This window comes from Saccopteryx leptura, chromosome 1 (assembly GCF_036850995.1).
Source record: "Saccopteryx leptura isolate mSacLep1 chromosome 1, mSacLep1_pri_phased_curated, whole genome shotgun sequence".
NCBI lineage: Eukaryota > Metazoa > Chordata > Mammalia > Chiroptera > Emballonuridae > Saccopteryx > Saccopteryx leptura.
The window spans coordinates 6,018,349-6,038,121 of record NC_089503.1 but is presented as its reverse complement, the minus strand read 5'-3'; the positions used below and the strand labels follow the sequence as shown (position 1 = coordinate 6,038,121).

General features: G+C 55.7%; 1 protein-coding gene and 1 pseudogene across 1 annotated transcript; one reads left to right on the top strand and one right to left on the bottom strand.

Annotated features, from left to right (window-relative positions):
- The first annotated feature begins 8,012 nt into the window (after positions 1 to 8,012).
- NDUFV1 (NADH:ubiquinone oxidoreductase core subunit V1) lies at positions 8,013 to 14,089 on the top strand. Its single transcript, XM_066388522.1, has 10 exons — positions 8,013 to 8,199; positions 9,488 to 9,570; positions 9,644 to 9,814; positions 10,209 to 10,392; positions 11,546 to 11,735; positions 11,934 to 12,146; positions 12,322 to 12,488; positions 12,775 to 12,856; positions 13,705 to 13,850; positions 13,931 to 14,089. The coding sequence occupies exons 1-10, from the start codon at positions 8,125 to 8,127 to the stop codon at positions 14,015 to 14,017; spliced, it is 1,398 nt and encodes a 465-aa protein (XP_066244619.1). The 5' UTR covers positions 8,013 to 8,124; the 3' UTR covers positions 14,018 to 14,089.
- LOC136375791 (double C2-like domain-containing protein gamma) lies at positions 14,050 to 18,725 on the bottom strand (annotated as a pseudogene).
- Between the last annotated feature and the right edge of the window lie 1,048 nt (positions 18,726 to 19,773).

The window sequence follows — 19,773 nt, the reverse complement described above, 5'->3', positions numbered from 1 at the left end:
AAACACTGGAGCCAAGAACTGATGGGCCTTATCTTTAATCCTAGCTTGACCCCAGTGGGCAAGTAAAAACACACACTGAGCTCCAAAACCCACTCATTCAGCACTCACAAAGCTACTGACTTATCCGAGTTTCCTAAAATCAAAAGTTTCTAGGCCTGACCTGTGGTGGCGCAGTGGGATAAAGCGTTGACCTGGGTGTGCTGAGGTCGCCGGTTCAAAACCCTGGGCTTGCCTGGTCAAGGCACATATGGGAGTTGATGCTTCCAGCTCCTCCCCCCTTCTCTCTCTCTCTCTCTGTCTTTCCCTCTCCTCTCTAAAATGAATAAAAAAAATATAAAAATAAATAAATAAAAATAAAAACCTCCCACTTAAAAAAAAAAGTTTCTAGCTCACTAGCCTTATTCACCTCTGTTCCCCATCTCCTTCTCTCTGCACAAACTCTGCATTAACTGGCTTCTCCTTCAGCACTCCGCCATCTTGGCTGCTTCTCCTCTTCTCCACGTGGTCTTTCTCTGCTCTCCTTCAGCATGGGCTCCTCTGCTCCATTTTTTTTTTGTATTTTTCTGAAGCCGGAAATGGGGAGGCAGTCAGACAGACTCCCGCATGAGCCTGACCGGGATCCACCCGGCAAGCCCACCAGGGGGCAATGCTCTGCCCATCTGGGGCGTTGCTCTGTTGCAACCAGGGCCATTCTAGTGCCTGAGGCAGAGGCCATGGAGCCATCCTCAGTGCCTGGGCCAACTTTGCTCCAGTGGAGCCTTGGCTGCAGGAGGGGAAGAGAGAGACAGAGAGGAAGGAGAGGGGGAGGGGTGGAGAAGCAGATTGGCGCTTCTCCTGTGTGCCCTGGCCAGGAATTGAACTCGGGACTCCTGCACGCCAGGCCAACACTCTACCACTGAGCCAACCGGCCAGGGCCTTCCTCTGCCCCATTTTATAGTATAGAAATCAAAACCTTTAATCCAATATACAAACAAGGAAGTATCTGATACAGTCACTTATCTGAGGCATAAATGGGATTCCTCATGAGAGTGCACCACCCCCTATCATGCAACAGTCAAGGGTGTAGGGAAAATCTTAGTCTTAAAACTAAGCCTTAGTAAAAAAAAACAAAAAAAAAAACAAACAAACAAAAAAAACTCTAAGCCTTAGGCTATAACGACCCTGCCTGCTTACAGCCTGTCCCCCACACCCAATGCAAAGTATAAGTGAGCAAACATATATATCATATTTACAAACTTATTTGACCAACAGTACCACAATGAAGAATTGATGCTTCTCATTTCTCTCCTTTCTGTCCCTCTCTCTATGTCTGTCTCTGTCTCTGTCACACACACACAAAGAAAATGTAGAAGCAGCATTCAGTGAAATTAAGCACCCCTTCATGATAAAAACCATGCCTCAGAAGAGCTCCTGAGTTTTACCTTCGTGCCCGATGGGAGGAAGTGTCCATTTCTGAAGTGCCTCTGGGCAACCAACCAAGCCACATCCGGATTAAGGAGGGCAAGGTGATATCAGTGTCAAAACCACAGACACAGGCAGTATGTGCAGGCTCCAGGTCTGGTCCCAAGATGCAGCAGGCGTCATGAACGACCCCCTCTGACTGATCCGGGCAGAAGGCGGTCTGTGGCAGAAGTCAAGAAAGGGTGTTCAAGAAAAGACTAGGATAAGACTCTCTTGTGAATGTCCTCAGTCTCCCGCTTTATCTAAAGTGTTAATGTGTGTTATTGTTTAGAATTCTATCTCCTTTTGCACCCACTTCAAAGGTCCTTTTCTGCAGTCACTCTGTCTTTATTTTCTCAAGCAGCTACTATTAATTAAGGGGGGAGGGTGGACCCCATTTGCAGAGCTCCCATTTCTGAGCAGCCAATGAAAAATGGCCTGAGAAAATCTGAAGGCATATGAAATGAAAAGGAGAAACCAAAAATTCTAACAAGTGGAACTGAGGGCTTTCATATGAAGATGTTAGCTCTGGCCTGGTAGCTCAGCTGGTTAGAGCATCGTCCTGGCATGCCAATGTTTAGGGTTCAATCCTTGGTCAGGGCACATAAAAGAATCAACCAATGAGTGTATAAATAAGTGGATCAACAAATCAGTGTTTCTTTCTCTTTCTTTCTTCCTCTCTGAGATCAATGAATTAAAAAAAAAAAAAAAAGGTTTTACACACTCCCATGATGTCACAGCCCACATAAGGAAGCTCACGGCTGTCATCACTATTCAACCTTATTCTGAAGCTCTTAGTTGGTGCAGTAGGGTATGAAAGAGAATCTGGACACATGATATTAGACAGGAAGAGACTCCATTCTCATTACTTCCCAACAATAGGATCATCAGTGCAGAAAATAGAAAAGCTCGAATGGACATGCTTTTATAACAAGGGTGTCCATTCAGGGACCCAGATACAAACTCAATAGAGGCAAATGGATAGCTCTCTACTCACAATAGACGACAAGAAAATGTTATCAGAACAGAGATTACAGCCCTGGCCAGAGAGCTCAGTTGGTTGGAGCATCGTCCTGAAGTGCAGAGGTTTGCTGGTTCGATCCCAAGTCAAGCACATACTGGAACAGATGTTCCCGTGTCTCTCTTTCTCTCTCCCTTCCTTTCTAACATCAATACATAAAAATAAATTAATTAAATTTAAAAAATAAGAACAGAGATCACAAAAACATAGAACTGTAAAATAGTACATACAATTTCTGTATTTAAAAAATGTGCAGATTTGTTTTTTTTTAATTAATTAATTTATTTTTGTATTTTTCCGAAGTGAGAATCAGGGAGGCAGTCAGACTCCCGCATGCGCTTGACCAGGATCCACCCGGCATGCCCACCAGGGGGTGTTGCTCTGTTGCAGCCGGAGCCATTCTAGCTCCTGAGGCAGAGGCCATGGAGCCATCCTCAGCGCCCAGGCCAACTTTGCTCCAATGGAACCTTGGCTGTGGGAGGGGAAGAGAGAAAGAGGAAGGAGAGGGGGAAGGGTGGAGAAGCAGATGGGCACTTCTCCTGTGCACCTTGACCAGGAATCAAACCCAGGACTTCCACACGCTGGGCTGAGGCTCTACCACTGAGCCAATGGGCCAGGGCCCAGATTTGTTTTTAAAGAAAACATCCTAGCCCTGGCGGGTTGGCTCAGCGGTAGAGTGTCGGCCTGACGTGTGGGGGACCCGGGTTCAATTCCCGGCCAGGGCACACAGGAGAAGTGCCCATTTGCTTCTCCACCCCCACCCCCTCCTTCCTCTCTGTCTCTCTCTTCCCCTCCCGCAGCCAAGGCTCCATTGGAGCAAAGCTGGCCCCGGGCGCTGGGGATGGCTCCTTGGCCTCTGCCCCAGGCGCTAGAGTGGCTCTGGTCGCAGCAGAGCGACGCCCCAGAGGGACAGAGCATCGCCCCCTGGTGGGCAGAGCTTCGCCCCTGGTGGGCGTGCTGGGTGGATCCCGGTCCGGCGCATGCGGGAGTCTGACTGTCTCTCCCTGTTTCGAGCTTCAGAAAAATACAAAAAAAAAAAAAAAAGAAAACATCCTCAATGATTAGTGAAAGACCTAAAATGTCTGAAAAAATGAGTGACATCCCATTTCTGGGTAGGAAGATGCAACACTACAGATCGGATCTTCTCTGAATGAATCTGCAGGCCAGCGCGTATAGTCCAACCTTCTCTGAGCACTTGTGGTGTGTCAGGCACTGCTCACGGTTCCAAACCCTAGCAGATGTTTGTTACTTGCATTCCCCCTAGAGGTGGAGGAAAGCTTCCCTGGGAGGTGACCTCCAGAGGGCTCCTGAAGAGGAGGAGGAGGAGGAGGGGGAGGAGGAGGGGGAGGGGGAGGGGGAGGGGGAGGGGGAGGGGGAGGGGGAGGGGGAGGGGGAGGGGGAGGGGGAGGGGGAGGGGGAGGGGGAAGGAGAGGCGGATGGATCCTTTGGTGCAACCTAACTTGAATAGGCAGAAGTATCTAATTCGGAGCTAAGGAGGTGGGCACAGGACCCCAAATGCCAGGCCAAGGCTTTGTCCTGCGGACACTGGGGAACCACGGTGTCTTAAGCAGGGCAGAGGCAAAATGAGTCTGAGGTTTACAACACTCCCAGGGTGCAATGGAGGGATCGGCAGGCTCAAGATGGGAGACTAGCTGACTTTAAGAAGGCTTTGCAAAATTCCAGGGGGAAATGGAGGGATCATGGCCAAGGGGCAGAGCCTAAAGGCACAGGAACAGGAAGTGTTCCGAGGGCAGTCGGCAGGATGCAGCGGATCTGTACGCAGGAGACCCTGACGCCTCCTTGATTCTGGCCTGGAAGCTGGCGCCGGGGAAGACAGACGCAGTGGCGCAGGATGGGGCAGGCGCAGAGGAAAAGGTGAGAGCCAGGGCCTAGGATATCTGGGAGAAGCGCTTCCTGGGAGGGGACACCAAGTGGAGCCTGGAAAGCAGGTGCTCTCGGTGAGTGGGGAGGGAGTGGGGAATGTAAGGTCAGGAGACCTCAAGCCTAGTTCTGGCAGCTGTGCTGGCCTGGGTAGGCCGCTCAGTGTTGCTGATACTCGATCCTCTTCTGAAAACAGGGGCTCATCGTTCCTACGTCCCAGATTGCAGGAGGATTAAGGAGATATAACACATGGCAAGTGCTTGGCCCAGAGCCTGGCATTGGATGAACAGGAGATCCTGCCCCTCACTCCCCACTGCCCATCACCCCATGTCCAGCCATCTCCTGCCCCGAGGCTGCCTTCTCCCTGTGGTCTTGTGTTCCCTTGACCCAGTTAGAGAGAAATGATGAAGAAATCCACCCTCTGGCTCCATCCTAAAGCCCCATCTCCCGCCCCACTGGGAGGGATGGGTGCACACAGGTCTGAGCCCTGGATGAGCTGTGTAATCCCCGGATCTGACTGGGCGGTCTCTCCCACTCGCCAGGAGGGACCTGCGGCTGACGACCAGAACTGCTGGCTCCAGGCCTGGTACTGCCCCACCCATCTGTACCTCAGACAGGGTACCAATGTTTTGGCGGTTACATCCCAGGAGACAGACCACAGCAAACCCAAAGTGAATTTTATAAGTTTTATTGCAAACCTGCGCAGGGACTGCAGGCAACCCACGCAAGGGAACACTGCAGCCCCGAGCTTCTAAAATGGCTCCTTTTTATAGGGTGGCTATCTAGGCTGAGCAAGCAAGCAAGCAGCGTTTACAAGGGCGGAAGAGGTGCGATTAGCTGACCTTGTTCTTAGCTAAGTCTCTAGGGTAGGGGGTAGGGCTTCCTTGACGTTGGGTAGATAGAGTTCTGTAGAAAATATTGCTACATTTCTAACGGTTGTTTATCTTTTTTTTTTTTTTCCTCCAGCCATGTACTGGATGTACTCAGTTTTCATGGCTGGTGGCCTGCACCGCTTGTCCTAGGATGTCACAGGCGCCTCCTTTGGAAATAACACCAACATCCTACAATGGCTGTTACATGTGTGTCCACTGCTCTGTGGGTCTGTGGTGTGCGGGGCGCTCAGGGAAGGACAGAAGGCCTGGGTTTGAGTCCAGCCCCGACACCGGGCAGCTCTAAGTGGAGGCCCATGGACAAGGGATGAAGCCTCCATGAGTCTCAATTCTTTTTTTTTTTTTTTTTTTTAGAGAGAGACAGAGAGAGACAGGAACATCAGGAACATCGAGCAGCTCCTGTGTGTGCCCTGATCAGGGAATGGAACCGGCAACCTCCCTTCTCTGGGATGATGCTCCAATCAACTGAGCTATCCGGCCAGGGCTTAATTTTTATTGATTTTTTTTTGTTTTTAAAAGACAGAGAGAGGAATGGAGAGAGAGGGGAGGGGGAAGGGAAGCATTTGTTGTTCCACTCAGTCTGCATTTTTTGGAAATGTTACATTTTTTTTTTTAATTTTTATTCATTTTAGAGAGGAGAGGGAGAGACAGAGAGACAGAGACAGAGAGAGAGAAGGGGGGAGGAGCTGGAAGCATCAACTCCCATATGTGCCTTGACCAGGCAAGCCCAGGATTTCGAACCAGCGACCTCAGCATTTCCAGGTCGACGCTTTATCCACTGCGCCACCACAGGTCAGGCAGTCTGCATTTTTTGGTTGCTTCTCATGTGTACCCTGACTGAGAATTGAACCAATAACCTTGTGAGTTTAACATTTTTAACCAGGGGTAGTCCACCTTTTTATACCTACCGCCCACTTCTGTATCTCTGTTAGTAGTAACATTTTCTAACCGCCCACCGGTTCCGCAGTAATGGTGATTTATAAAGTAGGGAAGTAACTTAACTTTATAAAATTTATAAAGCAGAGTTACAGCAAGTTAAAGCATATATACTAATAATCACTTACCAAGTACTTTATGTCAGATTTTCGCTAAGTTTGGCAGAGTAAATCTTTATAAAACAACATACTATAGTTAAATCTATCTTTTTATTTATACTTTGGTTGCTCTGCTACTGCCCACCGTGAAAGCTGGAACGCCCACTAGTGGGCAGTAGGGACCAGGTTGACTACCACTTCTCTTAACTGAGCTAACTGACTAGAGCCTTTTTAAATTTTTAAAAAGATGTTATTTATTGATTTTAGAGAGAGGAGAGGAAGAGAGAATGGGGGCTAGGGAAGAGTGGGAAGCATCAACTCATAGTATAGTTCACAAAAATTAGGGGGTATTTCAAAATGAATATGAAGCTATAAAATATCCCCTAATTTTTGTGAGCAATATAGCTGTTTCTCTATGTACCTTGACTAGGCAAGCCGGGGGTTTTGAACCAGCAACCTCAGCATTCCAGGTCGAGGCTCTATCCATTGCGCCACCACAGGTCAGGCCTCAATTCTTTCCATGTACCAAATGTAATTAATTAACACTATCCAGCTCTGCTGTGTGGAGTATGTAAAAAAATAAGGGCAAATGAGTTTTGTACATAGCACATTTCTCGAAAGGTAAGAAAGGATGAATACAGGACAAGAGAACAGAAGATCTGGGAAGATACATGACCAGGCAGTGGCGCAGTGGATAGAGCGTCGGACTGGGATACGGAAGGACCCAGGTTCGATACCCTGAGGTCGCCATCTGGCTCATCTGGCTTGAGCGAAAAGCTCACCAGCTTGGACCCAAGGTCCCTGGCTCAAACAGGGGGTTACTTGGACTGCTGAAGGCACGCGGTCAAGGCACATATGAGAAGGTAATCAATGAACAACTAAGGTGTCGCAATGAAAAACTGATTACTGATGCTTCTCATCTCTCTCCGTTCCTGTCTGTCTGTCCCTGTCTATCCCTCTCTCTGACTCTCTCTCTGTCCCTGCAGCTACCACACAAAGGCCCTAAAGGCCCAAAAGGAAGGGGTCCTGTTGGGAGGGGGTGCGATGTGACCTGGGCAGGGATGGCCCTGCAGGGGAGGGGTGGAGTCCTTAAATGCCAGGCCAAGGCCTCATTGCAAGGTAGGAGCCTCTCCAGGATTTTGAGCAGGAGCACCAAGTGCTGGACTCCGTCCATTGCCCATCTCCGTCCTCTTGGCCTCACCCAACCCAGGACTATAGACACACCTCCTTTGGGAAGACCTCTGCCTTCAACTCCTGCCTACCTGTGGAGCTGCCCTGGCTCTCTGTAACTAATGAGCCAATCCTTTCCTGAGCACGGGGCGGGGTGGTGGTGTTTAGAATGAATGAGTCTAAGAGAGCTTGGACTGGGACAGGATAATTACAACATAGTCACGAGGGTCGGGCTGTACCCTGCCCGATTTCTTCTCCTCCTCACCATACACTTGGGCATACAATAGGTGCACACTAAATGCTGAAACTAGAAAGTGGGAAACCCAAGAACCCGTCAAGAGGTGACGTTCGAGGTTTGTGTACTTGAGGTTTGAACGGCTGGGTCCGGAAGCGAACGCTAAGGCAGTGGGCGAATGGTTATTCCAGAGAGCAAGTGTTTATCAGAAGGCGGGAGAAAGGCGGGCCGGAGGTTTGTAGAACTACATTTCCCAGAAGCCCCAGCACCAGATTTTCCTCTTCCGGTCTTTCTGCCCTTCCCATAAGGAGGTGGGAGAGGCGCAGAGGCTCGCGGTGGGCGTGGGGGCGAGTGACGTGATTCCTGTGCGCCGCCTAGCGTCTCGGTGGCGCCGGTTCCTCGGCCTTAGAAACTTGAAGGTGACAGCAGGAGGTGACAGGGCTGGCCTCCGCAATGATAGCAGCAAGGCGACTGCTCGGCGCCGGGTCGCTCCCCAAAAGGGTGTCTGTGCGTTTCAGCAGCGACACGGTGAGGCTCGGGCCAGGGGTGTTCGTGGGCGGGCCTCGCTGCTGTGTCTCTGCGCGCGCTGACCCTTGGGTCTGTAGTGCCTGCTGGAGAACCCTCCTCGTCTCCCTAGCCCAGTCGGGAGGGTGCCCCTCTGGCATGGGTGTAGAAGAAGAATGGATCCCAACGGGAGGCAGACTCTCTCCTACCTCTGGTTTCGCTTAGAAGGAAGTTTTGCAGGTGGTGAAGCATCCGTGTCTTCTTCCTTCCTTGCCACAGCCTTGTGGGGCGTGAATGTGTTATTGCCCCATTGTGCATATGCAGAAAACAGTTTTGTAAAGAGATAGCACCGCCCGATTTCTAGTTCCGTGCTCTGCTTTCTGTAGTGGCATTTAAGGGGATGGGGGTCAAGCCAGTTTCTCTTAACCCTTAGCTGGGTTATGTAGAATTCCAGCCCCGCCTCTCATCAGTTTCATCCCAAGCGGGTCTCCCTCCATCATTCAGCCCTAGTGAGGCATTTCTTTTCCGTCAGTAAACACAATTTGCCTCCAGGAGAGTACAGCCAGACAAGTAAATGGACTCTACTTCTGCAGGGGCTCAGGGAGGTAGTATGGTGCTGTGTGGTCCAAGGAAGGCCACCTGCTGTTTTTGGCAGTATTCCCTTACATAAGTTCTTTCCTCTCTCTCTCTTTTTTTTTTTTTTTTTTTTTTTTTTTGTGGCAGAGACAGAGAGAGTCAGAGAGAGGGACAGACAGGAAGGGAGAGAGATGAGAAACATCAATTCTTCATTGTGATTCCTTAGTTGTTCATTGATTGCTTTCTCATATGTGTCTTGACCGTGGGCCTTCAGCAGACCGAGTGACCCCTTGCTCAAGCCAGCGACCTTGGGCTCAAGCTAGTAAGCCTTGCTCAAACCAGATGAGTCCACGCTCAAGCTGGCGACCTCAGGGTCTCAAACCTGGGTCCTCCGTGTCCCAGTCCGGCATTCTATCCACTGAGCCACTGCCTGGTCAGGCAGGTTCTTTTCTCTCTGAGCCACAGTTTTTTCCTCTGAAAAGTCATTCCTCTGTCAGGGTTATGAGGATGAAATGGGATTTTGGATATAAAATGCTTCACCTCGTGCCGGCTGAAGAGGAAGTGCTTACTATGTGGTGGTGGTGGTAGTAAATGATGCTATGAATGATTCTAAGGCTTAAGTACCTACCTTCTCCCCAGTCCAGCCCCTTCTACTAGGGGGACCCATGAATCTCTAGCTTCTGGTCTGGCCCCTCCCTCATGACCCCAGAGCTCGGCTGATCCTCTTTATCCCCAGACAGCAACCAAGAAAACCTCCTTTGGTTCACTGAAGGATGAAGACCGGATCTTCACCAACCTGTACGGCCGCCATGACTGGAGGTGAGATGGTGCTCTTTGCCTGGTGGGTGGTGGGGCAGGGCCTTCCCTTCACTGCCTTCCCTACTCTGTCTAGGCTGAAAGGTGCCCAGAGTCGAGGGGACTGGTACAAGACAAAGGAGATTCTGCTGAAGGGGCCCGACTGGATCCTGGGTGAGATGAAGACATCGGGCTTGCGGGGCCGTGGTGGCGCGGGCTTCCCCACAGGCCTCAAGTGGAGCTTCATGAATAAACCCTCCGACGGCAGGTGTGTTGAGGGAGGCAGGGCTGGGGTTGCAGGAGAAACCTTATGGGTGGCAGTGGCTTACCCAGGGCTTTAGGTTGTTTCTTTGTAGCAAGTCAAGTAGGAAAATGTTACCAGAGCTTGAATCGGTGGGACTCAGTTCTCTCTGGGCTCTTGGGAAAGCACAAGGAGAGACATTTGGACTGAGCAGAACAAAGTGGTCATAGCCACCCAAAGGTGGCTAGACCGTGCGCTCTCTCATTGGTGATGAGCAAGCCCCTGGGAGAGAGCATGTTGGGAGGGCAGAGAGGGATTGGCTGTCAGAGGAGACTTCTTTGAGGCTTCCCTGACCAGAGTGGGGGTGGAAAGACCATTCCTGGCGGCCCTGTAGCCTAATGGACCTGTTGGTCCCCCACAGGCCCAAGTATCTGGTGGTGAATGCAGACGAGGGGGAGCCGGGCACCTGCAAGGACCGGGAGATCATGCGGCATGACCCGCACAAGCTGGTGGAAGGCTGCCTAGTGGGGGGTCGAGCCATGGGTGCCCGTGCAGCCTACATCTACATCCGTGGGGAATTCTACAACGAGGCCTCCAATCTGCAGGTGGGCCAGGGGAGAGCCGTCCACAGAGGAAGAGGTGCTCTGTGTGCACTCACACACCCACTTACCTGGCATAGTTGTTCCTAGATCGTAGCGCCTGATGTGACGGGTCAAACGAGGAGAGTGGCGGTTACTCCTTCATGCATCATGAGTGGGACATGGCCCCCAAAGCTTCCTTCTCTGAGCCCTTCCAGTGCTCCAGGGCCTCAGTTTGGGAGGCCTTCCAGAGCTAGCTTCCTGCTCTGAGCCCTTCCAGTGCTCCAGGGCCTCCGTTTGGGAGTTCTTCCAGAGCTAGCTTCCTTCTCTGAGCCCTTCCAGTGCTCCAGGGCCTCAGTTTGGGAGGCCTTCCAGAGCTAGCTTCCTGCTCTGAGCCCTTCCAGTGCTCCAGGGCCTCCGTTTGGGAGGCCTTCCAGAGCTAGCTTCCTGCTCTGAGCCCTTCCAGTGCTCCAGGGCCTCCGTTTGGGAGGCCTTCCAGAGCTAGCTTCCTGCTCTGAGCACTTCCAGTGCTCCAGGGCCTCCGTTTGGGAGGCCTTCCAGAGCTCCTTGGCTCCTAAGGAGCAGGTGGGCTTAGGGACTCATATGAGGACATATTTCCTGAAAAAGGGGTGAGGGGATCATTTCAGCAATTCTTGGCCTAGTGCTGCCTGTAGTGACTGGTCTGAGGCTGTACGCCAGGCTTTCTATTAGGCTCCACACAGCAGCAACGAGGGATACAGGACTAGCACCTGGACCAGTGCCTGGTACATAATAGCATTATGTGTAAGAGTTATTAGTGCTATTACATATTTAAAAGTAAACCTCTAGAGTCCCTTTATTGTAGTAGCAGTACCTATTATAAAGATACAGAATCACACACATAAAAGAGAAAAGTCTCCCACAGATCCACTGTCTAGAGAAACTACTTGCTAAATTTTCATTGTCCTAAAATATTTCTTTCAAAAGCACATATAGTTGCAGTTTTTAAGTGTTGTTATTACAATAGCACACACACGGCAGCAGTCCTCACCCCCTCCCAGAGCATCCTCCCCTGTGTCCAGAGTGCGCTTTTGCCCTGGATTTGGCGATGGGCTCCTCACAGGACCTATATCCCCACTTCGGTATACACACAGTATTCCCAGGCTCTTGGGGACAGTGTCCTCACACTCTTGTCCCACAGGTGGCCATCCGAGAGGCCTACGAGGCTGGTCTAATTGGCAAGAATGCGTGCGGTTCAGGCTATGATTTTGACGTGTTCGTGGTGCGTGGGGCTGGGGCCTACATCTGTGGGGAGGAAACAGCGCTCATTGAGTCCATTGAGGGCAAGCAGGGCAAGCCCCGCCTGAAGCCGCCCTTCCCCGCGGACGTAGGTAAGACCCGGCCCAGTCCTGGGCCCAATCTGGGATCTGGCTTCGGGCCCCCACTGATTGCCCTCGGGATTTCTGAGTTCCTTCTGCACTGGGGCCTGACACAGAGAGTGACCCTGAGACAGACCCCTTGCCAGGAAACCTGCCCCAATTTGTCCCCACCTCTGGCAGCCACCAGTCCTTTGTCCCCTTTCCCCCCAGGCGTGTTTGGCTGCCCCACAACCGTGGCCAACGTGGAGACAGTGTCCGTGTCCCCCACCATCTGCCGCCGCGGGGGTGCCTGGTTCGCCGGCTTTGGCCGTGAGCGCAACTCAGGCACCAAGCTGTTCAACATCTCTGGCCACGTCAACCACCCGTGCACTGTGGAGGAGGAGATGTCTGTGCCGCTGAAGGAGCTGATTGAAAAGCATGCTGGTGAGGCCTGGGGCTGCAGACAGGGTTGGGCCAGGGGGTCCATGGGAGAGCCAGGGCTGGAAGGGCCCCGGCTGGGACTGGGGTGGGGGGTGACAGGTCCTGGACTCAGGACTAGGCAGGTGTGCTGGCCTCAGCCCTGACCGTCCATCCTTTTGGGCATGGACTGGGACCCTAGGGGGCGTCACAGGTGGTTGGGACAACCTCCTTGCTGTGATCCCTGGCGGCTCGTCCACCCCACTGATCCCCAAGTCTGTGTGTGAGACGGTGTTGATGGACTTCGATGCGCTGGTGCAGGCGCAGACGGGCCTGGGCACGGCTGCGGTGATCGTAATGGACCGCTCGGTAAGGGCCGGCCCGCGCTCCCCGCTCAGTCCCCGCCTCGTGCCAGCCTGCTCAGGCTTGCGCGTCTCTGAGAACTCGTGCCAGCTCTGGGGTCCCAGAGCCCACAGCCCGAGATACAGGGAGGGGGAGCAGGCTGCTCTGGGGCAAGGTGCCCACGGAGAGTGGGCAGGGCAGCGCCAGGGGCGGGTGGGGGTGTGGCCAGAACACTGTTGGACTTGAAAGAGGCTGCTCCTGGGGGCTGGGGCTCAGGCCTTGGGTGCCTGTTCACTGTCCCTTGTCCCTCCAGACAGACGTCGTGAAAGCCATTGCCCGCCTCATTGAGTTCTACAAGCATGAGAGCTGTGGCCAGTGCACTCCATGCCGTGAGGGTGAGCACCCCAGCAGGGTGGGGCTTTCCCTGTGACTCCCTGGGCCGGGGCTGGGCACAGGTCAAAGGTGGGGTGGGCTCTGGGCCCTGAATAACAGGGAGGGCCTCCCGGCCTGCTGCGGCTTCTCTTAGTGCAGGGGTCGGGAACCTGTGGCTCATGAGCCAGATGGGGCTCTTTTTTTTTTTGTACTTTTCTGAAGCTGGAAACGGGGAGACAGACAGACTCCCGCATGCGCCCGACTGGGAACCACCCGGCACGCCCACCAGGGGGCGATGCTCTGCCCATCTGGGGCATCACTCTGTCGCTACCAGAGCCATTCTAGCGTCTGGGGCAGAGGCCACGGAGCCATCCCCAGTGACCAGGCCATCTTTGCTCCAGTGGAGCCTTGGCTGCAGGAAGGGAAGAGAGAGACAGAGAGGAAGGAGAGGGGGATGGGTGGAGAAGCAGATGGGCGCTTCTCCTGTGTGACCTGGCCGGGAATTGAACCCGGGATTTCTGCACGCCAGGCTGATGCTCTACCACTGAGCCAACCGGCCAGGGCAGGGCTCTTTTGATGGCTGCATCTGGCTTGCAGACAAATCTTTAATAAAAATAATAACGTTAAAAATATAAAACATTCTCATGTATTACAATCCATTCATTTCCAACCACTCATGTTCATGGTTGCGGGTGGCTGGAGCCAATCACAGCTGTCCTCCGGGACAACACCAAATTTTTATTGGATAATGCTTAACATACATGGGTCATTGTATGGCTCTCATGAACTACATCTTAAAATATGTGGCTTTCATGATTCAGCCAAAAAGGTTCCGGACCCCTGTCTTAGTGTCTCGTTGCTGTGGCTGCAGGTGTGGACTGGATGAACAAGGTGATGGCCCGCTTTGTGAGGGGGGACGCCCGGCCGGCAGAGATCGACTCCCTGTGGGAGATCAGCAAGCAGATAGAGGGCCACACCATCTGTGCCCTGGGTGACGGGGCCGCCTGGCCCGTGCAGGTACTCCCTGCCCTGGTCTGTGGCTCTGGGGTTGGGGTGCTTCTAGACCCCAGTTCACGCCGTGCCCCACCCCCTCCCAGGGCCTGATCCGCCACTTCCGGCCGGAGCTCGAAGACCGGATGCAGAGGTTTGCCCAGGAGCGCCCGGCCAGGCAAGCCGCCGGCTGAGCCGCTGCAGTGAGTGGACTGATGATGTCTGTCTAGACGGTTGGACAATAAAGCGAGCCCTCTGTCACACAAGCTTCTCTGTGGCCTTGCTCTCCCCCTGCCACCTCAGGACCATTACTCACGGAGGCCTGCTTCCCAGACGGGGAGCCTGGAAAGGTTGGGTGTCGTGTGAATCCACACCTGGGCCTCCGGTGGGTCAGTGAGTTGTAGACCATCCTGAACACCCAGCTTTCAGTGCAGGAAACAGGTGGCCAGAGGGGACAGCTGTGGTCTGGGCCCTGGAGGGAGGGTGGGGACGAGGACAGGGCCTGTCTGTCCTGTGAGCTGCGGCAGGGAGAGAACTGGCTGTCTAGTCCGGCTTGGGGGGGAGGTTTATTCTTGCTTCCTGATTCGGCAGTGGGCAGATGTGAAAAGGAAGAAGGGAGGAGACAATCTAAGGGCTGGGCATGGCGGGCGAAGTGGCCCTGGGCCCTCCCAGCTCTGTGGAGGCGTCCGGGTCAGTGTGGAGAAGAGGCCAGCAGGCCAGGCCGGGTCCCCCTGCCAGTCGCTGAGCCAGAGGGGCACACCGTCCAGTGGGTGCCACAGCTCTAGTGGTCACTGCGGCCCAGGCACTCTGTCCAGTGCCGCTGGTGCTCCCCACGGGTCTGGCCACTCAGCTGCACCCCCCGCCTGGGTTGGGGGGTCTGGGTCAGGTGCTGTGTGGCAGTCTGGGCCCCTCACCTAGCTGCCCTGCATCCCACTCACCAGTGAAGTGGTTGGCTGTGCCCAGGTACAGTCCCACACAGACCAGCAGCGTCTCCCGGGCCAGCGGAGAAGAATTCCTGCAGGGAAGGAGAGAGACAGGAAGGAAAGAAGGACTTCGGGTCTTCATGGCTTCAGAAACAGGCTCAGCCTGCTGAGTGGCAGGTCAGCTGGGCCCTGCGTTCTCTGACTGCGGCGGGACACTGACCTCCCCCGGCCCAAGCAGCCGGACTGCCTCTGCCCAGCGCGGGCCTACCTCATTGAATTTGGGGTTCAGGGTCTTCTGAATGCTGGTCTTACAGTTAGATTCCTTCCCCACATTTGGACGCAGGAAACTGGGGCAGTAGGGGTTGGATTAAGTGGGGCACTGGAGAGATGTGCCCCAGAGGAGCTGTGAGGACCCTTCACGACCCACCTGACCACCACCCCGTGCTCACACTCACCAGCGGACGAAGGGGTCCGAGCAGCCATTGGCATCCCTGGGGGCGAGGTGGACGCAGCGAGCTCGCCTACCGGCAGGCCGCCCTGCTGGGAGGTGCAGCGCAGCAACAGCAGGACGGGCGCGCCCCTCCCTGCCACCTGGGCCTCCCCCTCCTCCTGCGGGTGGGGCAGGGTCAGCTGTGGCCAGAGCCCACCCACCCACCAGTGTTGCTGGGGTGTGAGAACTCAGAGGGGCTACAAAGAAATCAAGGCCAGTGACTGAACTTCATGATTCAATTTCTAGAAACAGTCCTTGACTTAACGGGTCAGCTGTACCCTCCGTGGCCTAAGCAGGGGAGGCCGTGTGACTGGTCAGCTCAGCACACTTGGTTGTGGAGAGGAAGGGAACTGATGTTGCCCGGTGCCACAAACATGCCAGCAGCTTCCAAAGTGGCCTCCCACTAAGTGCCCATCGCTGCCCTCCTCCAAGGCGAGCCCCCTGTGGCAGAAGCAGCTCTGAGAGGCTGACCTCTGCCCCAGGTCAGACAGGTCTTTTCAGCTACAAAACACACTCTCTTCACACACACACACCCTCACCACCGTTCTGGGACCTGATGCTCAATGTCTTTTTTTTTTTTTTTTTTTTTTCATTTTTTTCTGAAGCTGGAAATAGGGAGAGACAGTCAGACAGACTCCCGCATGCGCCCGACCGGGATCCACCCGGCACGCCCACCAGGGGCGACGCTCTGCCCACCAGGGGGCGATGCTCTGCCCATCCTGGGCGTCGCCATGTTGCGACCAGAGCCACTCTAGCGCCTGAGGCAGAGGCCAAGGAGCCATCCCCAGCGCCCGGGCCATCTTTGCTCCAATGGAGCCTTGGCTGCGGGAGGGGAGGAGAGAGACAGAGAGGAAAGCGTGGCGGAGGGGTGGAGAAGCAAATGGGCGCTTCTCCTGTGTGCCCTGGCCAGGAATCGAACCCGGGTCCTCCGCATGCTAGGCCGACGCTCTACCACTGAGCCAACCGGCCAGGGCCCAATGTCTTTTTTTTTGTTTTGTATTTTTCTGAAGTTAGAAGCTGGGAAGCAGGCAGACTCCCACATGTGCCTGACTGGGATCCACCCGGCATGCCCACCAGGGGGCGATGCTCTGCCCACCTGGGGTGTTGCTCCATTGCTGCCAGAGCCATTCTAGCACCTGAGGTGGAGGCCATGGAGCCATCCTCAGTGCCCGGGGCCAACTTTGCTCCAATGGAGCCTTGGCTGTAGGAGGGGAAGGAGAGGGGGAAGGTGGAGAAGCAGATGGGTGCTTCTCCTGTGTGCCCTGGGCAGGAATCAAACCCGGGACTTCTACATGCTGGGCCAATGCTCTACTGCTGAGCCAACCGGCCAAGGCCAATTCTCAATGTCTTTTGCCACACTCGGCCCCTGGTGCTTCCAAAAGGACTCAGGAGGCTGGGAAGAACATGTTTCTGCCATACTTAATACAGGACTCAACTTGCAGAAAGCCCACCCACCATGCTAGCATTTGGTTCTCAGTAGGACAGAGTCCCACAGGCGCCGCCAGACACATGGACGCTGCAGTGTGTGGGGCCTGGGGCAGGAAGTGGGTGGCACAGGGTTCCTGTCCCACCTGGGTGGGACTCGTCTGGCCTTGCTTAGTCGACAGCTGCGGTGCCTTGTGGCTCCACTCGGAGGCAGGGCGGCAGCACCAGGCTCTGATCAGCGGGGCCTGGTCCAGTGCTGCCTCAGCCATGCAGTATCCCCACCGCTCCCAGGCCAATGCGGTCTGGCCTGGCCTGGTCTTCCATGAGGCCCCCTGCAGTCACTGTCACTACCTCCTGACGAGGGCCTGTCTAGGGCTCACAGCCTCAGGACTGGCACCCCCACTGCCCTAGGGGTCAACCCAGCAGTCAGGGTGCCCCACCATGTCCACTTTCCCATCCTCGCTCCTCTAACCACGGACGGAGCCCACCGGTTTCAGCCTTGGCCTCCAGCTGGCCTGGGTCTCTGCCCCCCCCCCCCCGGAGGGCATCGCTGTCCCAGTGCCCCACACCTGGCTCAGGTGCTGCCCGGGGTCCTGAGCACTCACAGAACACGAGAGAGATGGTTTCCATTCCTCCAAGCCCACGGCAGCCTGCGTACCCCAGGCCTGTCCCGCGCCTCCCTGCTCTGTCCCACTGCCCTATGCACCTCCTACGGGGACACGCCACGGGAGGCGTCCAGGCTCCTGGGCCTCTGGGTCTGAAAGAGCAGCGAGCCTGGCCACCTTGGCCGGACACCGCCCACGTTCCCCTCCTGGCCAGCTCCTCCGTCACAGGGCTGCTGGCTCCCGAAACCCCACTGCGGGCGCCGACCCCGCACACCAGCCTCCGCCTCTCCAGACACACGCTGAAGCTCCGGGCTCAGCTGAGCACCAGCTTCCTCGGGGGCACCCGCAGCTCCCCTGGGTGGGGGGCACACGCCGCTGTCGCCGCAGCTGCAGGCCCTCACGCACACACACAGCCTGGTGGCTGCTTGAGTCGGGCCTGGACCAGCAAGCGCCCGTGCCACCCCCCGCCCCGTGGCCCAGGCCCCGTCCTCACCGCAGGGTCTTGCGCCTGGTGTCCCGGCGGGTGAAGCCGTGATAAGTGAGGGTCTCTTACCAAGCGGGCCCCCTTGTGCCCTGAACTGTCCGTGTCCACAGCTGGCTGGCCTGAGAGCCAGGCAAGGTGGGTCAGGGCCTCCTCAGGCACAGGGCCCCACCCTGGCCCAGTTCCCGGACAGAATCCCCACTTGTAAACCCAGCAATGGGGACCCCCAGGCCTGCTGTCCAGGCACTGTGGGGGAGGATCAGGGAAGGACAGGTGGGTGTTCCAGGCTGACTGTGTGGCCAAGGGGCAGCAGTAGGGGCCTGGGTCTTGTCCTCACCTTGCTGGTCCCTGGCAGCAGATTGGCTTTGACATAGGTGTCCACAGAGCCCAAGGCTGGTGGCTTGAGGCTCTGGGAGGAGACAGTGGATAGGGGGCAGGCCTGTGGCGCAGGCCCATGGCCCTGGGACCCCCATCCATCCTAACCTTGGCACAGTGAGCTGTGCAGTGCAGGGCGCTGTTGTCCACATCAAAAAGAAGTGTGAACTCGAGGGTGCCCAGGGCAGCTAAGGGCAGGTGGCGCACATGGTCAGTTCCTAACTGGACCCCCCCATGGCACCACACCGCCTGCCCTGCCCCTCACAGGGCAGATGCCGGGGATGCCTCAGACCCTACTCTGGTTGAGCTGGGCCCACTGTGTCCCCTCCTCCCCGGCCGCCACTCACTGCTGTCGTCTGAGTCCCCCTCTGGCTCTGAGTCAGGCTGTGGCTGGGTGCAGAGCCGATGGCAGGGGCCACTGCAGGGTGCAGGTCTGGGGTGCGCAGGGTGGGCTCAGCAAAGGGGTAGAAGTATGGGAAGTAGTCAGCAATGAGACGCATGGGCCGGATGGGTCTCAGGTTCACGTCGATGGCTGTGTGCTCCTGCATGCTCACCCGCCGAGGCCACCTCCAGCTTGCTGCCGCACTGCCCGCCATGGGGGCTCAGACATGGGACCGGATATAAAGGGACCACACAGGTTCAACGAGACATGGTGAAGAGGCATCACTGAGGGTCCTGAGGGGGGTCCTGGGTGGCAGCCAGAACCTGAGAACAAAAGACAGGGTTGGATAGGGGGGTAGAAGTGGGGGCTCCAGCCCAGAAGGGGCCCAGTGGTGGTGCCCGCTGCGCTGCTTATCCCGAAGCTTCTCCACCTGGCCCAGCTCGCTGCAGGCTGGGTGTGTGCCAGAGCCTCCCCCAGCCATGCGGGAGGAGCACGGCTCAAAGCCCACCCACCTCCCGGCTCCGGAGAGGACCCCTCCCTGCCCGCGACCCCGTGCGTGCCTTGCTGGCGTGGGGAAGGGGGCCTTAGCCTCCTTCTTCTCTTGTTGACCCCTCCCCCATCCACATGCGGCTGGTTATTTTCACCCCCATCATGGGGCCTGCTGCAAGGTGAGGAGGCTGGAATGCCCAGAGGTGACACAGGGGTGTGGGGGGCAGTGGAGGGGTGTGGGTTGGGGGCAGGGTGTGGGGGCGCTTTGGGAGGTGTGGAGGGGACGCAGGGGGAGGTGTGATAGGAGGGCTCATGTGGGGGGGGGGTCTGAGGAGGGGCCACGCAGGGAAGCCAGCTTCGGCCATCTGGCCCCCTTGCAGCTCAAGCTCTTTAAAATATGGATCACATCACATCAGCACCTCTCTCCCCTTATGTGGGCTTGGTATGAAATCCTAACTCATCACTGAGGCATGTCCCCTGGACGCCTCACAGCGGTCCCCCGAGGGGTGGTCACCCCACCCCTCACCTCCACATTCCCCTTCGTGGTTTCCTCGAACACCCCAGGCTTTGTGCCTGTGCTGCTCCCTCCGCCCCGACGTCCCTGTCCTGCCCTTTGACCTGACTCACTCCTGCTCACCTTTGGTTTCAAGTCACTGTCTTTTACCCGTTCAGCTTTCCCTCTTCCCGGTGGTCCTCGGGAGGCCACCTCCTTCCCTATTCTCAGACCGGGAGGCTCACCCTCCTGCCCAGGCTTGTGCCCCAGACCCTGTCAATCAATGA